Here is a 20718-nt window from a genome sequence, read left to right as displayed (position 1 = left end):
GAGTGGGAGCCTGCTGGGCTCCACGGCTTGTGAGCGTTCCTGCAGGGAGGAGCTGCTGCCACCAGTTTTTGAGGGCAAAGACACTGAGCTGTTTAGGGGAGGACTTAAAAAATCTACTTTTATGTTGCATATGGAGCCTCTTGTCACCAAGTACAAAAAGACTCTGAAGCTTTGCTGTGCTCCCAGCTTACCCTGGAGTAAGCCCTGTTAGCTTACATGTGGTGTTTATGCCTGCAGCTCCAGTCTGCAGCAGCCTGCATCCTCACAGAGAGTGCTGATCCTGGAATCTGGCTGCAGGTACTTAACCTGCTCAGATGGAAACTCAACTCTGGATGCTGGGGTCAAAGGAGTAATGTAGGGTGGGCAGCCCTGTGAGTAATTCCTGCCACCCAGTCACTAAGGAGGAAATGTAGGAATAACCCACCTCTTTTGCATGGAAAATACAGCAGCTTGAGGAAGAGAATTCATATTGTTTGGTCAATGAAACAGAGTGCAAAAACATAACAGGTTTATTTTCAATACAAGCTCAAACATAATACCTCTTGGGTCATGCTAACGCTCACAGGCATCTGAATCAGTTATGAAAATGTTGCTCCATCTCAGGATGTGCAGTTGTGGTGGGATTCAGTAGAAGCCCCTCTGTGCCTTGTGCATGGAGGCGTTTTCCAAGAGTACAGCACCAAATGATTTGTTACATGATAATAATGTCACTCAGCCTGCTGTCCCATGTGACCCCATCGGTTTATAGCTGCAGTATTGCATAGACAGGTTGGAGGAAGGAGTGATTTCTGAGAACTTTATTCTCATTTTACTGTAATTTTCCTTATGGAAACACCTATATGCTTTGGATATAATTACAGCAGAAAAAGTCTCTACAATACTCTAATATAAAAAGGTAAAAATGATTTTGTTTATTGTACTTAAGAGTCAGTGTAAAAAGTATTTTTCCAGTATTATTGAAATCTGTAAGACAGTGAAGTGCCCAAGGAAACTTCATGTTGTATCTTCTTCCTAACTCTTCTCTGTCCTTGGATGTATTTTGCAACTTGACTACAGTTATAATGAAAGTTGGTTTAAATATCCTGAAGTTCCTCATGTCCAATGTTGCTGCTCAAAACCAGGGTACACATTCTTCATCTTGCCCCACAACTAGGTGAATTCTTGGAGTAGCCCTCGTAAGACTTTTCTTATGGTCCGTAACTTGGAAACCAGCAATCCGTGCTGGCACAGAATGCCCTGCAGACAGTCAGTTGTTGTCTTCTAAATATTTGTCTGGACAGTGTTACTGAAATGTAGGTGATGGTTTTATTTCATGTCTTCCGCTGCTGCTCCTTTTTTTAACAGGATTTTCTGCTTCCTTGACCATCTTTGAGCCTGCAGTCTGGCAAAAGCCTGCAAGTGTTGTCCTGCATTTGTTGAAAGAACAGATTTAGTTGAGAGAATGAGCAATCTCCTAAAGCTGTGCTGGTTTGGGGCATGTTGGGGAGGTCGGTTCATGCAGGTGAGTGAAAGAACAAGGAGTGGGTGTTACTGGGTCTCAACTTCATATTTGAGAACTTGCGAGTAGAAGCTGTGGTTGGCGTTCTCGTGCACCATCACAAAGACCTCTCTGCACCCCGAGGTGTTGCAGGTTCCCTCCCAGCAGCCCTTGTTCTGGCTGAGGGGGTAGGTGTTCTCAGCCTGGACCAGCACCTTGGCAATGCCGTGCATTTTGAGTTTGAACTGCACGTTGCGGTTGGCCGGCAGCAGCCCTGAGAGCGGCTCCAGGATCTCGTAGTCTTGCAGCCACTTGCTGTAGCTCTGGGGGAAGGCTGGCCACTTCACCTCCGTGTTCAGGCACCTGATGAGGTAGTTGAAGATGTAATCGTAATTACCAGGGTCCGACTTCTTCTTGGAGTAGATTTTGAGCACGAAGTTGCCTGCGTGCGGGAGATGGACCTTGAGCTCGATCTGGTTCCTGCGGTGGATCTGCAGCACGTGCCGCCTGCCCATGTCCTCGCTGAGGCTGCTGCTGCCGTCGGCGTGCAGCGAGGTCAGCACGCTGATGTCCTTGCTCAGGGTGAAGGTGAGGGAGCAGCGCCCGTCGTTGGTGTGCAGGATGGGCTGGCTGTGGGACGGCCGCAGGAAGCCCTGGCGCTCGGAGAACCAGCTGGGCCCCACGGGCTGGTGCAGCTCCTTGGGGAAGCGCATGGCCTTGTCCACGGACTCGCACTCCACCACGTACTCCAGCACGCACTTGTAGACGTCATCCGCAGCCTCAGCCTTGGAGGGCTTGGCAAAGATCTCCAGCTTGTGGCTCCCTGTCTTCTGTGGGTAGATTTCCAGCTCCATTCCGTGTTTTTTCAAAGTCATCAAACCGTGTTCATCCGTTCCCTTCAGCTTAAACATAAATAACGTGCCAGAACGGCAGTCCACGGACACAGAGGCTTTTCCATTTACTGGGGAATACAAAAGAAAAGAGGCTGCATAGGAGTGCTATCACAGTTTTTAACCCTAATGTACCCCCTGGTCTGGGAAGGTTAACCTGGCCCTGTAAGATTCTCTAGAAGTAAAACCAAGAGCTGCAACTGGCAGGTCACAGCTTGTCATCTGTCTGCACAGACCAGTGTCCCTCATAACGAATGAGAGTGGCCTTTGTTTGAGAGATGTGCATTTATCCTGTTCTGATACACTCTGACATGGAGCTGTGGTCTGCTAGAATATGAAAGCCTGTGTGAAATATAAATGAAAGTACCATCAGGCCAGATTGGATGGGGTTTGGGGCAACCTGGTCTAGTAGAAGGTGTCCCTGTCCATGGTGGGGGATTGGGATGAAATTAGCTTTAAGGTTCCTTCCAACTCAAACCATTATGGAATTCTGTGATCATGAAGGGCTGAATTAGAGGTGATTAGATCTGATTACCAGCCCAGTAGCTGCTCCCAGGAGCTTCAAATTGCAGGAACTCTCCAGTATGTAGATATGAGATTAATCTACCTCCCTGTGAGCCTGTTCCCAAACAGCTTGAAGTCTTCATTACGTCCTAAAATGTTGATGTCCATAAGTTTTAACTCTGTTTTTAGCATTCACAAATTAGCCATCCAGTTAAACTCCTGCGGCACTTGAAAAATCCAAGGGAGGGAGGTTTAAATGTGCACCTTTGTTCAGTTGTGGCACCTGAGGGATTTTATGTTAAAAGAGCTGCTGGACTGGCTCGGTATTGCCTGTAGAGGTGCACAGTGCTGTGTGTTGGGTGTGGGAAGATGCACATGAGGGCAGATGCCCATGAGGGCAGATGCTCCATGGCCTCTCCGTTACCTGTTCGGATGATCGGGGTGTCCGGGCGCGCGGCCAGCAGCCCCAGCGTGTAGAAGTTGCTGTTGTGCAGCATGTTGTTCTCAAACTCCTTCAGCGTCAGCGTGGGCTTAAGGAGCTGCCAGTTACTGTTATCTGGGAAGTGATTGTTAATGAACAGGGCCGGGTGAGTCAGAAAGTAAAACTCATTGTACCTGGGAGAAAGGAGAAATTAGGGAAAATGAGTAATTACAAACAGGGAATTCTTCCCCCGCGCAGTGGTGGTGGTTTCAGCAGGAGGATGTTGGAGTGGTTTGAGCTGCTGATAAACTGAGATCCGTGGGTTTGAAATTCTCCAGGCAGAGAAGAAACCTGAGCTTTGGTCTTCTGTTTCCAGGGCAAATGCTGAGCTTTAGGATAAACCCTGGGTATTTGCACTATTCCCTTGCACCCACAGGCTCCTGGAAAAAGAGGGAGTCACTGGGTGTTGAGTGCAATCAATTCACAAAAGCTGTGACTCGAGTGCCACAGACTATTGAAGATGTCACAAGCAAACCCAGCTGGCTTCTAGCAGTTTGTGACTTGCTGCCCTCTCTATTCTCCATGCCTTGTACAGATGGCCTGGGTACCTTGCTCATGGCTTTGTGTAGGCACATTGTGGTAATTGGGAGTGGGGCTGTGGCCAAGCATTTTCCCTAATGGGCTACAGCTGTGAGCAGCAGGTGAGCAGCACTGACAGCGATGAGCCATGGAGTGCCCAGGGGCACTGAGCAACCACCAAAGGGAACAGAGGGCACACAGGTGCAGGGCATCAACAGGAGGGGATAAAAGGTTGGGCTCAAGAACAAGAGGAGCAGACTCTTGCAGCCTTCTGAAGTGCCATGATGGTACTGTTCATGGGCAGATGCCCGAAGCCTTCTGGTGAGGTAAGGCGTTACTCTATATGGGGGAATGCTTAAAGCTTTCTGAAATTGTGTGGTTATATTCTGTATTGTGGCCCTTTTGACTGTGGCAGGTACTGTGACATCTGCTGTGATAGCTTTGGGTCTTCCTGTGGCCCCAAATGGGCCTTCCTTCTGCCTTTGTGGAGGGTTTGTGTACTCAGATAGAGGAGGGCCTTTACCTGTAGGTGAACTTGGTGAAGGAATCATCCACAGAGCCGCTCCCCCAGGTGCTGTCCAGTAAATGCCACCTTCCCTCAAGGTAGACAGCGTTCCAGGCATGGTCAGAGTCCCCTGTGAAGGTCTGCCCTGTCTTGTACCCGTGTCCCTTGGCATGTCCTGAGAGCTTCTTGCACTGAATCCCTGCAAGACTGGAAGGAGATGATAAGCTGCAGCAGGAGAGTTCTGTGTTAAACCTGTCAGGTACTTATGGGGAAGGAGAAAAGGTGATGATGCCTGAGGTGTTGGGTGGGGCTGTTTGTTTTTGTAGTCTTTGCACAGAGATGCAGAGAGCATCCTGTGGAGGAAGGGCCTTTTCTCTCCCAGTTTTGCATATTCCCTGTCTTTTTGCCTGATGCACCATCCATTCAGCACTGTTAGAGGATGACAAGATAAAGTGTGCTTAATTGCTCTCTATCTTGTTACTCAGTGGAATCCCTTTGCTGCTGTCCACAATTAGCCCATGTAATTATAAATTAAAAGCACAGGCTGTTCTCTCCCCCTGACAGTGGGCCTGGTGTTTGACACCAGCTCAGGAATCTCAGACCTCACGGGATTGTGGATGCTGATTTAGTTTCCTGACAGAAGGAGCTTGTGCCTGCCCAGGGTAGAAATGATTAAAGAGTCTCTTTCTAAAAGCATGATGAATACCTGCGTGGATGTGTAAATAAGATTTAAATAAGCATTGTGTTAATAAGCTCTCTGCTGATGGATTCTAACACTGGCATCTTATTTCACCATTAATCTAAAATTGCTTCACTTGGAGCGTTGTCTTTTGTGTAGGACAGCATTGACATTTTTCTTCTTCATAGAGAAGTGTGTTAAATGGAACAACTACCTTAAGTAATAAAGTGTGCAGGCTTCCAGAGTGAGATTGTCTGCATAATGTGGGTTTAGCTCAGGAGAAAAGTGGTATTTATGGGGAAGATAATTAGCATGGCTGTTAAGAAGTTGAGGCCTGGTAAGAGATACTGGCTGGTGACTGGCAGTGCAGTGGAGCTTGAAGGGAGGGCTGCTTTTCCTAGGGAGAGGATGCTGGTTTCCAGGGGAGGTGGACACCTCAGCAAAGGAGAGGATGGGGCAGTGATGGCAGGCACTGCCTCTTCCATGAGTATCCAGAACAAACAGGCCAGGCTGGAAGGAATGCCATGGAGAAACCCGGTGCTGCAGGTGCTCTGGAAAGCCCTTGCCAGCCTGCAGGCACCTCTGAGTGAAGTTCTGACATGGAGCTGGGCAGTAAATCTGGAACAACTCCACTGACAAGACTGGTGAGAGCTTGGATTTGCATGATGTAACTGAGACCAGGAGCTGGCCTTGGGAGCTTTAGTGAAGATTTGATCCTAGGAGTTTCAAGGAGCTAAGTACCAAATTCCCACTAATTTCATGGGGATTGGATCTAATCCTTCCAGGCTTCTCTAGACATTCTTGTTAGCTGGGATATTCAGAGGGAACATTAAGGGACAAGTTCTGCTCTCAGGGTGCTCTCAATTACAGTGAAGGTTGGCAAAGCAGCAAGAAGAGTTCGTGCTTGGATGTGCTCAAAGCTCTCAAAATAAAGACCAGAGCATTTAAACTGGTCTCTCTAGTAATGGGCAGACAAAAATCCAAGCTAAAACATCCTGTAAAGGAGCAATTCTGTATTGGTGAAAAGGGTGCTCATGTCTCTCATGTCAGTGACTTCATAGAGATAAATTAAGCAGGCAGAGAGAAGATTGGGAAGATCTCCAGGACTGGTTGAAGTGGCAGTGTGAGGCTGAAGATGACCTAGATACAAAATGGACTGGAAGAACTGAATTAAGGAACAGTCGGCAACATTTGCTTGGTGCAGCAAAGAGATTAAACACAGAATTGCTTTTCTGCCTCAAAAACCGTAGGAAATAGTCTGGCTCTTACTACAGGTGTCACTGGAATTCAATGGCATCTTTTTCCTTTTGATTTTCGGTTGACTTTGATAATTTCATCTAAAAAAGGAGCAAATCTGGCTTCTCCAGAAGGGAACAGAATGGTTTATGCTTGTGGTAGGTAGGTGTACGCCTCTGTGCCTGAAAAGAGGGAAAGCTACTGCCTAAAGCAGGAAATGGGAGAAGCAAGAGGATGTGAAATCTGGGATATTTACAGACTGGTTGGGAAGAAGGAGCAGCTAGCTAACTGATCAGATCCCCTGTAGGCAGTGAGGCCAGCTTTGCTCCCAGAGCTGCTGAAATCTCTCCTGAGAAAATAACTGTTGTGCCTTCATCACTAACCCTGGTGAGCGAGTGTCTCCCTAATTCCAGGCTGTGAGGTTTGCCCTAAATTGGATTCATGAATTTGCAGTGCCTCACTTAGCCAGACTCCTCGAGTCTGCCTGTCAGCTGAGAAGCCAGTTCTTGATAAGTGCTGCTGAAACATTGGTCAGGAGCCTGTGTTTGCATTCCTTGCTATCACACCTGATGTTTGGGAAGTGATGCCTTATGGCCAGCTTCCCACTCTCCGTGCCCACCTTGCCTCTGTGACAGGAGTCTCAGCTAATGGGAGGAAGTGTGGCTGCCAAAGCTGTGCTCAGAGGTGACAGTCTTGTGTCTGCAACAGGAATTGTTCCCTCTGGCACTGGGACAAGTAGGACTCAATCAATGTCAGCTGTTGCCTTCAGCAGGACTTTTGGGGTGACTGGCAAATTGGTTTGTTTATTCAAGTTCCCTTACAGGAGCTAGGAAAAAAAGGCAGGTTAAAACACCTTTTTCCCCCCAAAACCTGGCTCTGAAAAGCTTTTCTCTAAGATGAGTGCTCTTTGCCTCCTGCCTTTCTGCTTAGACTCAGTGTAAGAGCAGCAGAGCACGGGGAGAAGGGATGAGGGGATCTCTGTGCAAGAAAGGGGTGCTGTCTTTAAGTAAAGTTTTTTACGACAGGAGCTAAACATTTTGCTAATATTTGACAATATAATAGTCCTGATGACTGGAGGTTTCCTGAATCACATAGTGACTAATCAGCCTGGAACTGAGGAATCGAGAGTAAATCAACAGAGCCTTTAAATAGTCAGAGATATCCTTGGAAAGATTAATGCTTTTAATGAACCAAGCATATGCTTTTTAATGAACAGATGCAAATTCCCCCCCTTCCAACTGCTAATAACTGTTCCATAGGTTGTAGCTATAAATGCATACTCTACCACCCTATTTCTTTACTCTTTAGAAAACAAGATCCAATGTCATAGAATGGTTTGGGTTGGAATGGACCAAATATATATTGTGGGATATGTTGTTGGCTGGAAGAATTCACCACTTCAGCATCTGGCACAGTATGCTGTTTTTTGTTTTTTTTTTTTTTTTTTAATGTCTCCTTTTCCCTGTAGATTTTGCCTGTTCCATGGTAAAAACTTTCTCAAGTCCCTTTGGATAATGTGGAAAACCAATTGTTACTTACATGTGCTGTTAATAACTAGTCTGGATTTTTCCAAGAGAATGGCAGCCCCTTCCTGGGAGGGCTACCTTGCAAGTCCTCCCTCTAAGGATTACTTTAGGAAGTCCCTTCCAATCTCCTCTCCCTGAGTTGTCAAGTCCAGTTTTCTCCTTTTGGGCAACTCTTCTGCCTAAGGCTGATCCCCAAACCTCCAAGCACCTTCACTGCTTTCCTTGCTGTGGATTTTGGGGGTTCTCCTTTCCTTAGGGATTGGGGCTGCATCCCTGTCTCCCTGCCAAGGAAGGGGCTGCCTCTTAAAATGGCTTTGTGACTGCAAAGCCCTGCTCTGTGGGAAGTTTAGGTGACTCAGCCCCAGTGAAGTCCAGGAGATTTTGTTGGGGGAAGAAAGGAATTTAGTCATTAAATGCCAGTGGTAGGTACAAAATGGGAATTGCAGTGTTGGCCTCCATAGTGCTGCACCTTGAGATTGGGCACAGGACAGAGTGGAAAGTGCAAGGCAGTGTCCCTGGGGTGCTCCTGGAGGGGACAGGGCATTCCAGAGGGTTTAGGCAATGATCCTCCTGGGACTCTGCCTGCCTCTTGCAAGGGACCATGTTGGAGACAGCACTCCTTGTTCAAGTCTTGCAATGCTTTTAACCTTCACATCCAGATACCCCAAGGAAAATCCTACTTCTTCTAATCAAATTATCTCCATGTTTTCATCTGCCATTATGTTAATGCAATGCGAAGCTCAGCAGATGGCACCAAGTAAATTATGCTGGGGAGGGGGGTGGAGGGAGTGGAGGAGAGAGCAAAATTGACCTTTCTAGGACTTGATGTTTTTCCACAGCATGGTTGGAAAGCTAAAGTTCCACGTCCTGCTTAAAGTCACATCAGCCAATGCAAAGGGAGATGGGATAGGCATGGAGATGACAGGGAATGTTAACTCTGCCTGGCATTGAATGTTTCTGAACTTCATTTACCTGCACATATGTTCAAAGAGCTCAGCATAGCCCTCACAAATGCTCTTGCCCATCTGAAGCACGTCTCTGGGCTTGCTGGACAGCTGGCTTTTGTTGTGGTAGCCCACGACGTCGTATTCTGGGGGAAGGAACACAGACAAGAGTTCATCCAGCAGCCTGAGGCAAGGGGCTGATGGGCAGCAGGAGCAATGCTCAGGTTGCTTTTCATCTCTGTGAGCAGAGGGGAACAGGCAGTGGCTGTGCTGGGGAGGGTGGCCTGGACACTGCTGGGCAGAGGGCCAGCTCTGTCCCTCATCAGCCTTTGCTCTAAGCTTGGGCTGGGAGTCAGCACTTGAATCCAAGTGGGACACAATGGGTGTCCTCAAGTGGAGGATCTACAGTCTGAAGAGTTCCCAGTATAAACCAGAGCATGCTGCATTTGGAGGAGACAGATTTGTGTTACCTCAAAAGAAACTGCTGAGATTTTGCACTCTTTACAAGCAATTTATATTAAAAATACTTGAAAAGCAGCTTGTTGACAAACATTTGGTTTGTTGTGAGTGAGTCACAGAATTATAGAATGGTTTGTGTTGGAAGGGGCACTAAAACCAATCTCATTCCAATCTCCTGCCAGGAGCAGGGACAACTTCCATTAGACCAGGTTGTTCCAAGCCCTGTCCAGTCTGGTCATATCAACACCTGGAAGCTCAGGAAATCTTGATTTGCTGGAATGAGTACTCAACAGCAGGACTCCTTCAGACAGAGCTTGCAGAGCTGGTCTGGGGAGGTTAATTCAATACCAACAACCTTGGCCCTGTCCATAACCTCCTCCTTAAAATACAGATGTATTTTTCTGACAAAGCTCTCAGGAATGCTGCATCAGCTGGTTCCCCCTGCCCTGAGTGCTGGGGCAGAGGAAGAAAAGCAGCAGCAGGCTGTGTGTGTGCTTTGATTAAATGCTGCCATGCTTGTCACTCATCCCAGGGGCTCGGCCAATGTCCCCTCAGTGCTGCTCCAGGCACTGGGAAAGGCTGGCAGCTCCACCCTGCCTGCTCCACCCTGCCTGCTCACTGACCACCAGCAAAGCTCCAGGGCCCTTGGAGGGGTGTTGGCTCCATTGGGCTTTCTATTTGTGCTGCAAATGACAGCTGAAATAATTGTTCTCTTTAGTTTTCTCCACGGGCTGCTATGCACATGCTGATGCTGCATGTGCATAGCAGCCCATCACAGGCAGGAATTGAACAGAGTGGGAAGAGATGCCCAGAGAGCAGTGTTTTCACTTAAAATCCATCCAAGGAAGGAGTTTGTCATCAGTGCAATTTCAGGATAGATACACTGCATTTTTGCTAGCAGATTTAAATTTCCAAGTCTGTTCTTTTCTGTGTGTGTAAATAGGGGTCAGTCTCACAGGAAGGAATGAGAACCAGGGCCAAGGTGGTGTAAAAGATCTTGTGAGGAGATCCCAGCATAGCTGTCAGGGCCAGAGACATCCCCTGAATGTTGAGAAGTATGGACTGGCTCCAACCAGGCCTGGCCCAGGTAGTGTGAGCAGAAATGGGTTAACAGTGGAAAGAGAATAACCAGTGCTGGGGGAGTCAAAGCCTGGCTTCAGCACTCTCCATATTTCAGGGCAAGACTAAAGCAGTTTGGGACTGACCTAACCATGCTAACCCTGCAGCTGCTGATCTCAGTGGGTATGAGATGAGGCCAGTGCTGCCCAAACTGCTCCTTTCCCCTCCATCACTTGGCCTTCACTGCAGCAGTGCCCCATCAGGATGTGTAGGAGGTGAGGGAAAGGACAGCTCTGCCTCTCTGCCCCCAAGACTTAATGGGAAATAAACATTTTTGCTTATGTTATGCAAAATGCCATCATGTTGCATATCCAGTTTTACCCCATCAAAGCACTGGGGTGGCAAGAAGCCCCTTTTGATGTGCCAGATGGGAGAGGCTACAAGTGCTCCCTCCTCCTCCTCCCATCTCCTGGTGTAACTCCAACTTTGGAGTGAGTAGGAATGGGCAGGGGAGCCTGAGAGGGTGCAGCTCTCTGGAGGGTTGAAAAGGTGCAGGAACTGCAATCATACAGGTGCCAGTGTGGGACGTGGAGCTGGGCAAGGCAGCTGGATAGTTCCTGGTGGTACCTGTGTGACACTGGGACCCTCCCAGAGCAAAGGCACCAGCATCAGACTGTGCTGGAGGGGCTGTATGGGGCTGTGGGGACTTGGCACAGGGATGGAGATCAAACTTTGAATGGTCTGAGTGGGAAGGGACCTTAAAGATCATCTCATTCCAAACTGCCTGCCATGGGCAGGGACACCTTCCACTACACCAGGTTCCTTCTGAAATCTGGATCATCACCTGCTCCCTGTTCACCCCCTCAAAACTGAGCTCTGGTGGTGTGGGGTGGCTCTGAAGGTGACAAGCAGGCCCCTGGTGTTGGGCAGCCTGGCTTTTGGGAGGCTCTTGGATGGTAGGGACTTGTCTGGTCACACCTCAGATGGAGTTACAGGTTAATCATGGGCACACAAACCTGGTGGAGCCTGGCAGTGTGAGGAAAGAGACTGGAAACAGAGGTGCTGAGAGACCCTCTGGATGCATTTCTGGACAAAAACCTCCAGAAAACCTTCATTCCACTCCCCACATGGAAATAACCCACAAGTACTGAGTAAAATGCTATGGCAGTGGGACGGGGTGACAGTGACAGTCTTATCCTCAGTTGGGGACCTCAGCCTACCTATGTGATGGCAAATCCACATCCATATGGCTCGAACCTTCTCCAGGTCAGTCCTGGCTTGCTTCAGCAGGGCTTTCACCAGTTCCTCCACACTGTTTGTGACGTTCACCTGTGTGTGGGGAGCAAGCATTGCAAGGTCATGGTGGAAATCTACCCTGTGGTAGATCTCCTGTCCTCCCCATCTCTTGTTCTTCTGAAGCCAGTGAGGCTGCTCTGCCTTCAGCTTCCTTAAAAATACAGCTACAGTGCTGTAGGTCCAGGTATTTTGGGTTATAGGTCCCAGAGTGGGATTTCTTTGCTAACATTCAAAGGGAAAAGGTTTTTCACTTGTTTGGGAGATTCTAATGCCATTGCCCCACAGCTCAGCCTAAGCTGGTGCTGGTGCTGGGAGCCAGGTTTGTGGAATGTTGCTGCAGGGGAGCTGGGAGGAGGACAGAGGCAAAAGCAAGACTTACTTTTAATGCGTAGGCATCCAGCTTCTCTAATTGCTGCAGATCTACTGGCATGGATTTCAAAGAGGATTTGTCCCATGGATATGCTGGGAAGAAACGAGTTGTCATTGTTTTGGGAGGGGAGGGAGTGTTTTTCCTGGCAGTATGGTGGAACAAGGGGACAGAGCTCCTGCCTTGGCCCATGGACACATCCATCAGCAGGCTCTTAGGGAGCAGAGGACACGAGGGCACCCGCAGGAGGGCCCTGCCAGCTGCATGGAAAGCAGGAGCCATCCTGTCTAGACTGCTGGGATTTGAGCATGAGCTGCCCCTGCAACTTTGGCACTGCTTAACAGCATGGAAAATCCTGGGATATTGCATGGAGGGGCAGGAGAACAATGCACAAGTATCAGGGAATATCTGTACTGTGCAAGCCTTAGAAAATATGACTTCTTAAAAAAAACCCAGCAATAAAGAAGGCTTTCTCTAGGAGTTTTGTGTGGTCAAGGGCCACAATTCTGCAGGAATTCAGGCACATGAGGAATGTAACACTGGGGGCAGTTGGATTGAACCCACTGTGCCTACCCTCTGCATCTTGGCAGGTTGTGAGCTCCTGGTTCTACTCAGTGTGAACAAAGGGTTAATAACTTGCCCTAATTAACCAGATAACTGATTTTAACAGTCTTGGAACGAGCTGACACTGCTGTCTCCCATCAGTGGGCCATGGGGAATGGATGGACAGATCCCTGTGCTGGGCAAGCTCCTGTCTGCCAAAATCAGCATGTAGGCACCTATTTCTTAACAGGCTGGTTTGTTTATCTGTATTTTCCTTGAAAAGAAGTGTAACAGTGACCTAAAGAGAGAGAAAGCAGATTTACACACAAAGGTGCCCACTCTCCACAGCTCTGAAAATTACTTCTTGTCTTTTTGGTTAGGGGATGGTCTTTTTATAAAAATGTGGTTATCAGGTTTTGTCTTTGCCAGGCTCTGTCTGCAGAGGCTCTGTGCAGGAGGGGGATCCACATCTGACAGTCCTGTGCCTGTTTGCCTTCCCTTGGGCAGGGCTTGGGCATTTGTGGTGTTCCCAAAGCCCCTTCCTTGTGCCAGCCCCAAGATCAGGGGCTTGGGAAGCTGAGCCCTACACAAGTGGGGTTCCCAAAGCCCCTTCCCTGTGCCAGCCCCAAGATCAGGGGCTTGGGAAGCTGAGCCCTGCGGGTGCTGATGGGTGGTTACCATGGAGGTCCTTTGCTCCTGGTGGCCGTGGGGCCTCAGTCTTCTGGAAACCTGCAAAGCAGAGAAAGGAGAGGGAGGAGATTGTTGCCCACAGAAAAGAAAGAAATTATTGTGGGGGAGCAGGATTGGGTGGGAAGAACTGGAACTGAGGCTCTTCTTAGCCCATTCCCCTCTGTTTGGACATGGATGTGATCACCCCATGGAGTGTGCTCCTGCAGAGCCCACATTCCCCAGCAGGCAGGCATCTCCTGTTCTAGCCCCAGGGTTGGGGACATCAAACCCCAGTCCACCGTGGCCAAACCTCTCCAGGCGTGGAAGAAGGGAGTACTGGGCTCCAGAGCTGTTGGATAACCCCAGTGGGAGCTCTGCAGCAGCTGGAGCATTGCTGAGGGACCCTGGAGTGTCACCACCTGCCTTATCCCAGAGCCAGAGGAGGAGGAGACACCCACTGCCCAAGAGCAGAAGGATTTTGGTCCTCAAGCCCCACTCATGGGCAGGGTGCAGCAGCAGGTGCCCTTTAGCAGCCTCCCCATGGCAGGGGTGAGCCTGTGTCCTCCTGGGAGCAGCTTTCCAGAGGAGGAAGAGCTTGGAGACACTTGATAGGGCAGAGCTGGATAGAGCAGAGCCTCACCTTTGTTGTCGTGTCCTCTCAGCCTCTGGGAACCTGCAACAAGCCAGGCAGGGTTAGTGGGATCCCCTCAGCCCTGCCCAGGCTGCAGCATCCCCTGGAGCTCCCTGGCTTCAGGGAAGGGAGGAAGGGCTGAGCCTTGGCCAGGGTTCAAATCTGGGCTGTACCTTTTCCCAAGGAGAGTCTCTTGATGAGCTGGGGGGTGGTGTCCTCATGGTGAATCTCTACTGTCACTTGGGTTCCTGCAAGAAACCGTGATAAACCCTCTAAAAAGGGAGAACTAACCAGGATATGTATTGTATTTGCTGGGAATGCCCTGACAAAGGCAGGAATGATGCATCTGATTCCATGTTCTCAGAAGGCTAATTTATTATTTTATAATACTATTAAAAAATACCATGCTAACTATACTAAAGAATACAGAAAGGATACTTACAGTATGCTAAAAAGATAATAATGAAAACTGGTGACTCTCTCCAGAGTCCTGACACAGCTTGGCCCTGATTGGCCAAAGAGTGAAAACAACTCACACCAGAATCCAATGAAACAATCTCCAAACACATTCCACATGAGCAAAACACAGGAGAAACAAATGAGATAAGAATTGTTTTCCTTTTCTCTGAGGCTTCTCAGCTTCCCAAGAGAAAAATCCTGGGAGAAGGGATTTTTTCAGAGAATGGGAATGCCACAGGTATGGAGGAGAGGGCAGGAGTGCCTGCCAAGGCAGATCTTAACTTTAGACAAAGCATTAGCTCTGGTGATAGCCAGGGTTTATCACCATAATAAAGAGCTCTTGATTGAGCTACAGCAAGCAGAGAATCAATGCCTTGCATTGATTTTTCTTGGAATTAAACAGAGAAAGGCTTGAAGTGATGAAAATGCTTGGACTTGTGATACTAAAATGTCTGGCAAAGGCCATTGCCTGTAAGAGGCAGCATCCTGGAGGAGGCAGCTGTGGTCCAGGCATGCCCTGATGCTCCAGAAAAACCTCCCCTGGAAACCTGGGCTCTGGTCTTTAAAGTTTCAGAGAGGCAAATACCAGAAAAAGAGTGAGGAAATCTCTTACAAAAACCACCTGAACTTTTTGACAGAGGCTGCATTTTTTGGCAGGTATTTCAGAAGGGTTTGCAGCTCTTGAGGTTCCCTGGAGGAGCTCCATGTGCTCCTGGGCTTCTCTTTTGGATCAGGCAGGAGTTACTCAGGAGACTGAAGGTCAAGATGTTAAAGCACCTCGGGGCTGCCATCCAGCCATGCCTGCCACACCTGATGACATTTGGGCTTTTCTCTTAAAGGCAGCTCTTGGAACTGGCTAATTAGGTGGCAATCTGCATTTTCATCAAAGAATAAGTTTTTCTGCCGGCTTTACCTTTAGAAAAGTGAAGTTTCTCCTGTGATTACGCAGACAGATTTGATGTCCTTTAAGGCCCAAAACCAGAAAGCAAGAAAAACTGTATCAGCTGTAAAAACCTAAATCTTAGACTTTGACTCCAGTTCTAGGGTGGTTGCAGATATCAGGGTGTCAGAACAGAGCTGGCTGGTCTATTCTGTCAGTTAATTCAAAGATAAAATGAAGTTGTTTCTCAAAGAGAAGGCTTTATGCAAATGCTTTGATTTCCTTAAATTTTTCATATTTTCAGGTTCTTTTTATTGCTCAAAATTATTTTTATTTTGCTTTTTTGTGGGTTTTTGTCCCCAGCTTTCACTTACTAAGTTTCCCCCCATAAATTAAAAATCTTTATTTTCAAGAAACAAACTTACTGGTGATAAATGCCTTCTGCTGATGAGTTTCAAATTCATTTAACAAACAAAAAATGTAATTCCACAGGAATTTTTCAACGCGCTGTATCATTGCTTTAGAAACTGGTGGTATGAAATGGTTGCTGGTGCTGTTATGATCTTTTATGTAATTATTCCTGATTGAGATATCCTTCATAAAGAATCATAGAATGGTTTGGGTTGGAAGGGACCTTAAAGATCCTCTTGCTCCAACTCCCTGCCACGAGAGCAGTTTACTCCAAGCTCAGAGAAGCACTTGCTGCTCTCCTTGTGGTTTGTGGCCAGCAAGTGCTTTGAGGGGCAGCTGTCCCAGGGTGGGATATTTTCTCTCTTTTGGGACATTCTGAGGTTATTTTATTGCAGAAGAAGCTTGTTGGGAGCTCAGTGGAGCCCTGCTCTGCCTCTTGTCTCCTCACTTACCTTTGTCAGGGCCTGCAGTGATGGGTGGTGTCTGCTCACAGGGATCTGTGGGGGCACAAAGGGGAACAGCTCAGTGCCTCAGAGAGAGACAAACAGCCAGCAAGGATGGGGTTAAATCTGCCCTGCTCAGCAGTTAGGTAGGAACACTCAGGAAGCTCAATAGCTCCTGGTGCTGGTTCCTGATCTCCAGCAGAGGGAGGGATGCTCCAGCCCAGCTCAGGGCTGGACCAGAGAGGTGGGTGGGACACAAGGACAGTGCTGGGGGCTTGGAGGAAAAGTGGGAACTTGGTGTGGCTGTCAGCAGCTCATCCTCCCCTCTCCCTGCTGGGAGAGCCTGGCTGTGTTGGAGCTGCAGTGCTGGGGCAGAGCGAGGTGTGGGCAGCCCTTGGTGTGCCCAGGGCTCACACAGGGGGAGGCAGCAAAGGCTGTGCCCCGGGGAGGGAACAATGCCAGGGGACACAGAGCCCTCACTCCAGGATCTCTCACCCTTTTTCAAAGTGCCCTGGGATCCCCATCCCACCAGGAGCCAGGGGGCAGCCTGGATCTCTCAGCTTGTCCGAGGCCATTTGTGCCATGGGGCCATGACAAGGACCAGTCCCCAGAGCAAGGGGAGAGGGGCCACAGCCTCTTTGACTCAGTGGGGCTGGGCATTATATAAGCTTGCAAATATTGTGGCAGCAGCAGAGGTGTCAGAGGCCTCATAGGGACACTGACATGGCTGGTGAAAGGGCAATTCATTAACCCTTGGGGTGCCAGAGGAGCCAAAGCTCTGCCTGCTCCTCTGGAACCTGAATTCCCCCTCCCAGGGGCTGAAACTGTGCTGAAGGTAGACCTGCAAGGGAAGGATTCCCATGTGCATGCTAAATACCCCTGCCAGTAATTCAGGGTGGGAAATGATCAATACCAGCCTCTTACTCCCTCGTAGAGGAAGCTGACTCTGCAGCTCTGATTGCAGAACCTCTTGAGCATGACAGAGGGAGAGAAAGCAGGATATTTATCTGCTTCCTGGAGTGGAGGCTTTTGTTATCTGCTTTGTAAAAAAGCCCCAAAGTAGTGCCTTGCCATGAAATATTGTTTGCTCCCAGACGGTGTGCAGCCTCCAGCCACCACTGATTACAGAGGGACTTGGATCAGGGCTCCTGCCAGGCATCCTGCTGGGAGCAGCCATGGCTTTTGCTTGACCTGTGGAGGCAAAGTTCCTCCTTGGTGTAACTGAAATCCTCTGTCTGGTACCATGAGAATTACCTGGGCCTTGCTCTACCTTTGCCCTTGCCTTTCTCTGCTATGCCATGGCAGGCTTAGACTGCCAGGAAAACAAGAGGGATGATCTGAGTCTCTTCCCTGGGAGCTGCTCCATAGTTCTGGGGTCACCTCCTCAGGTGTTTCTCCTCATCTATTTTAGGGCAGAACCCTGGGAATTGGCAGTGGAACATTGAGAACTACAATCCACATCATTCCTGGTCAGTAATCCCACCTGCCTTGTGCTCGGTCTCTGAGGGGAGAGATGAAGAAAGGACTGGTGGAGAGAAGGTCGAAAAGGTTCTTTGCATCCCCCAGACCCTCCTTGAAGCTGTGTGAGTACTGGGGAAGTCTCTGGAAGCTCTAGCTGCAACCTGAGCAATTGGGGGCCCTGAATTTCCCCTGCCATCAGCTGGCTGTGAAATGTAAGAGCTCTGTGCACTTGTAATCTGACTGAGCTCTGTGGCAGGAGAACCCCTGCAGAGGGATGGAGGTGTGGGGGCTCGGCAGTGCCACCCCTGCATCCTGTCCATGGGGCACGGGGAGCAGGCAGGGAGGGGATGCTTGCCAGGCCTCCTTGTGCCTCCCCTGAAAGCACTGAGAGGGATGGGCTGTGTGAAGCACATTTCTGCTGGAGAGGCACAGCTTGGAGCCTTGGGTTGTGTGCTGGGGCTGGTTTCTCACAGAGGGAGAGGGTGACCTACCGTTCAGGCCTGTGCCCTGAGGTGCCTGTGATCTGCTGTTTCCATTGCCATCACCCTTGGAACCTGTAAGATAGAAATGGGAGATTGGAAAGGGTCCTCCTGGACTGGAGTGTTGGTGCTGCCTGAAGGCCAAGCACCCCAAACCCTTCCATGCAACCCCAGCTGGTGCCAGGTGTCATCAGGATCCACCTTCTGTCTCATCTGCAGCCTTGGTTTGCAGTTCTTGTCGCTAAAGTACGAAATGCCAGGGGGCAGAAAGTGCAATAGTCCAGGCCTAAGCTGCTTTGGTGGGATTTGCTCTGATTTGAGCAGGTGCTGAATGCTGTGCTTGATGGAGCATGGACACAACTTTGTGATAGCTCTGCCTATGGCTGTTAGGCTGGGACTGCTTGTCTGAAAATTCAGCTTCTCCCCCAGGTTTTAGAGCAGGAATATTTGTTCTCCTCCCTTCACTTCTGCAGGGAGGCTCCCATTGCAATTGCAGAGCACAGCTGCAGCTTTTTGGAAGACCCTCTGCAGGACAGGGAGTTGGGCCAGGGGCACTGTCCCAAACTGGAGCTATAAATGGCTCAGGACAGTGAGCCTCGGAGACAAAGCCCGGGCACGCTGCAAGCAAAACACTTCTGCTCCTGTACTCCAGGGCAGTGAGTGCTGCAAACTGCCGAGCCCTCCCACCGCTCCCTTTGCACACAGAGAGCCCGTGGGGCACCTCGGCGCTGGGGCAGGGCGCAGCAAGGTGCAAACGCAGCCCTGGGTTGGTGTCCCCGTGTGTCCCCACCCGGGGCTGCACGCCCTGCAGCCGGACAGGCTGCAGCTCCAGGCTCTGCTGCACCAGCAAAGACGAGCTGGGCTTCTGCTAAAAAGTTGGCGTTTTGGAGTTTGGTATCATGCGTGCAAAGAGCAGAAGAAAGACCAAATCCTGCTCCAGAGCTGCTGCTTCTGCTCTCCGTGCGCAGCCCTGCCCTGCCCTCCCTCGCCCGCCGCAGGCGCGATGTTACCTGCGCCTCGGCCGCCTTCCGTCTGCCCCTCTCGCTGCCCTTTCTCCTTGCTCGCCGCCTCCTCGGGGCGCACAATAAGCAGCAGATTGATGGTGACTGCGCTGGCATCTGTCTTAAAGTCCATGGTACCCATCAGCGCATGGCCGGGGCGCCGGTGCCGCTGCGAGCGGAGCAGCCGCGAGTGCTGCCCGGCCCTGGCACGGCGAGCGCGCTCCCGCCCCGCGCGGCCCCGGCCCTGCCAGCTGCACCATCGGGCGCTGCCAAAGCCGACCCTAATGAAGAGGTTACAAGTCACCTTTGAAAGGAAATCGCAGGAGGGATCCGTTTCCTAAAGCAGAGGAAGGAGCTGCGTTTCGGGCGGGAGGGGGGTCTGGTTTCAGAGCGTGCCCCCGGCTCCCTCCCCTCTCTCTGCCCTTTTCAGCTGTAAGCACTTGTCTACACTCAAATCCCCCAGCACCACTGTTCGCTGGGGGGGATTCGCTTCCCGGCGCTGGCACAAATCCTTAAAAGGCTTTCTCTTTGGATCCTGTCCCCCGGCAGAACTCAGAGGATGCTTAGGAGCGTAAATAATAACAATAATTGCTGCAGGAGGAGGGCAGCCGTGGGGAGAAGGGGCTGGAAAGGAGACACGAACCTTTGAAGTGGGGAGGATCGGTTTCTGCAGGACTGCCTGTTGTGGAAAGGGACAGTAGGGAAGGGAATTGCAGGCTTCAATCCTGACTGTCCCAAAGGATCCAAAAACCCCACCTCTGTGCCCCATCGGCCTGCGAGCCCGGCTGGCCGGGGTAGCTGGGCACGGCTGATCACAAAGCAAAGAAAGCCCTGCAAATCCCTGGCTTTCTAGTAACTGTCCCGGCCCACCAGGCGGGGGACATGAAGGGTTACAGTGCGGGTGAGCCGGGCTCAGCTGGTCCCTGCAGCTCGCAGAAAGGGCTGGCAGGGACACGAGTTCTAATTTTACCCCTGGCCCCTGTCCCGGCCGTGCTGGCAGCCCCTGCCTTGGCCGGGGGTCCCGGGGGAGCGGCAGCACCTGTGGGCTGCAGGGCTCTCCGGCAGCCTGGGGAAAGGTTGTGAGAGGCACCCGCGGGCAGAGAGGGGAGTTCAGGAGCTTGGCATGGGCAGGGGGGCTTTTTGTGGGTGTTGCTGGTGCTTTCCGGGCAGGAGTGTGAGAGCAGTGGGCTCTGATGCCTGCAGGTGGGGAAATTTGTTGTCCTGGATCCGCGGGCAGGAGCTGGTACTACTACCTGGTGTTAGGTTACTGTGTTTGGAGACGCGGGTTTTCCCGTGGATCTCTATATAAAACCTGTCCCCTCCCAATCTCCGGCCCCTTTTCTGTTCCTGAGCCCCTTCCAGAGCACAGACAGCTGATATGCCCCTGTGCTCGCCTGCAAATCCAGCCCTAAGCAGCTCCTCAGCATGTCCAGAAATAGCTTGTGGCCGCAGGGAACTGCATCCATCCAGCTCTGCTGGTGCCCCATGGTACAGTGCTGAGCCCCCTGTGCCCCCTGGATGGTGCCACAGCTTTCTTGCCAAGACAGGGGCACCAGGGATGGGATGTGCCTGCAACCCCAGCAATGTGGCCAGGGTCCTGTGCCAGGATGGATGACAATGTTGTTGGGGCCCAGGATTTGCTCTTTATCTCATGCATTAGAGGAATTTTTGATTCAGGGGTGCCCTAAATTTTGTTTCAGGGTCAGCTCTGGCTGTGAGGAGCTGGCTGGAGGTGGTTAAACCTGGTGAGAAGGAGGAGGATGAGGAGGAAGGAGGGCCAGATGCACGCTGAGCCATGC

General features: G+C 50.4%; 1 protein-coding gene across 1 annotated transcript; it reads right to left on the bottom strand.

Annotated features, from left to right (window-relative positions):
* Positions 1-491: 491 nt before the first annotated feature.
* Positions 492-19107, bottom strand: KY (kyphoscoliosis peptidase). Its single transcript, XM_063166668.1, has 12 exons — positions 18929-19107; positions 17931-17993; positions 15988-16032; positions 13959-14033; positions 13795-13827; positions 13164-13214; positions 11955-12037; positions 11500-11608; positions 8790-8907; positions 4395-4583; positions 3296-3486; positions 492-2438 (listed from the first exon to the last, which is right to left on the bottom strand). Exons 1-12 carry the CDS (start codon positions 19059-19061, stop codon positions 1528-1530), a joined length of 2001 nt encoding a protein of 666 aa, XP_063022738.1. The 5' UTR covers positions 19062-19107; the 3' UTR covers positions 492-1527.
* Positions 19108-20718: the final 1611 nt, after the last annotated feature.

The sequence above is a fragment of the Melospiza melodia genome, chromosome 12 (assembly GCF_035770615.1).
Source record: "Melospiza melodia melodia isolate bMelMel2 chromosome 12, bMelMel2.pri, whole genome shotgun sequence".
Taxonomy (NCBI): domain Eukaryota; kingdom Metazoa; phylum Chordata; class Aves; order Passeriformes; family Passerellidae; genus Melospiza; species Melospiza melodia.
Note: the sequence above shows the minus strand (reverse complement) of the source record. Positions and strands in the feature narration are given on the sequence as shown.

Coding starts and splice junctions, on each gene's coding strand:
- KY (XM_063166668.1), bottom strand. CDS start 19,061: ATGGGTACCATGGACTTTAAGACAGATGCCAGCGCAGTCACCATCAAT. Junction 13,215..13,794: donor GAGAGGACACGACAACAAAG/GTGAGGCTCTGC, acceptor TCTGCTTTGCAG/GTTTCCAGAAGACTGAGGCC. Junction 3,487..4,394: donor TTCACCAAGTTCACCTACAG/GTAAAGGCCCTC, acceptor CCTTTCTCCCAG/GTACAATGAGTTTTACTTTC.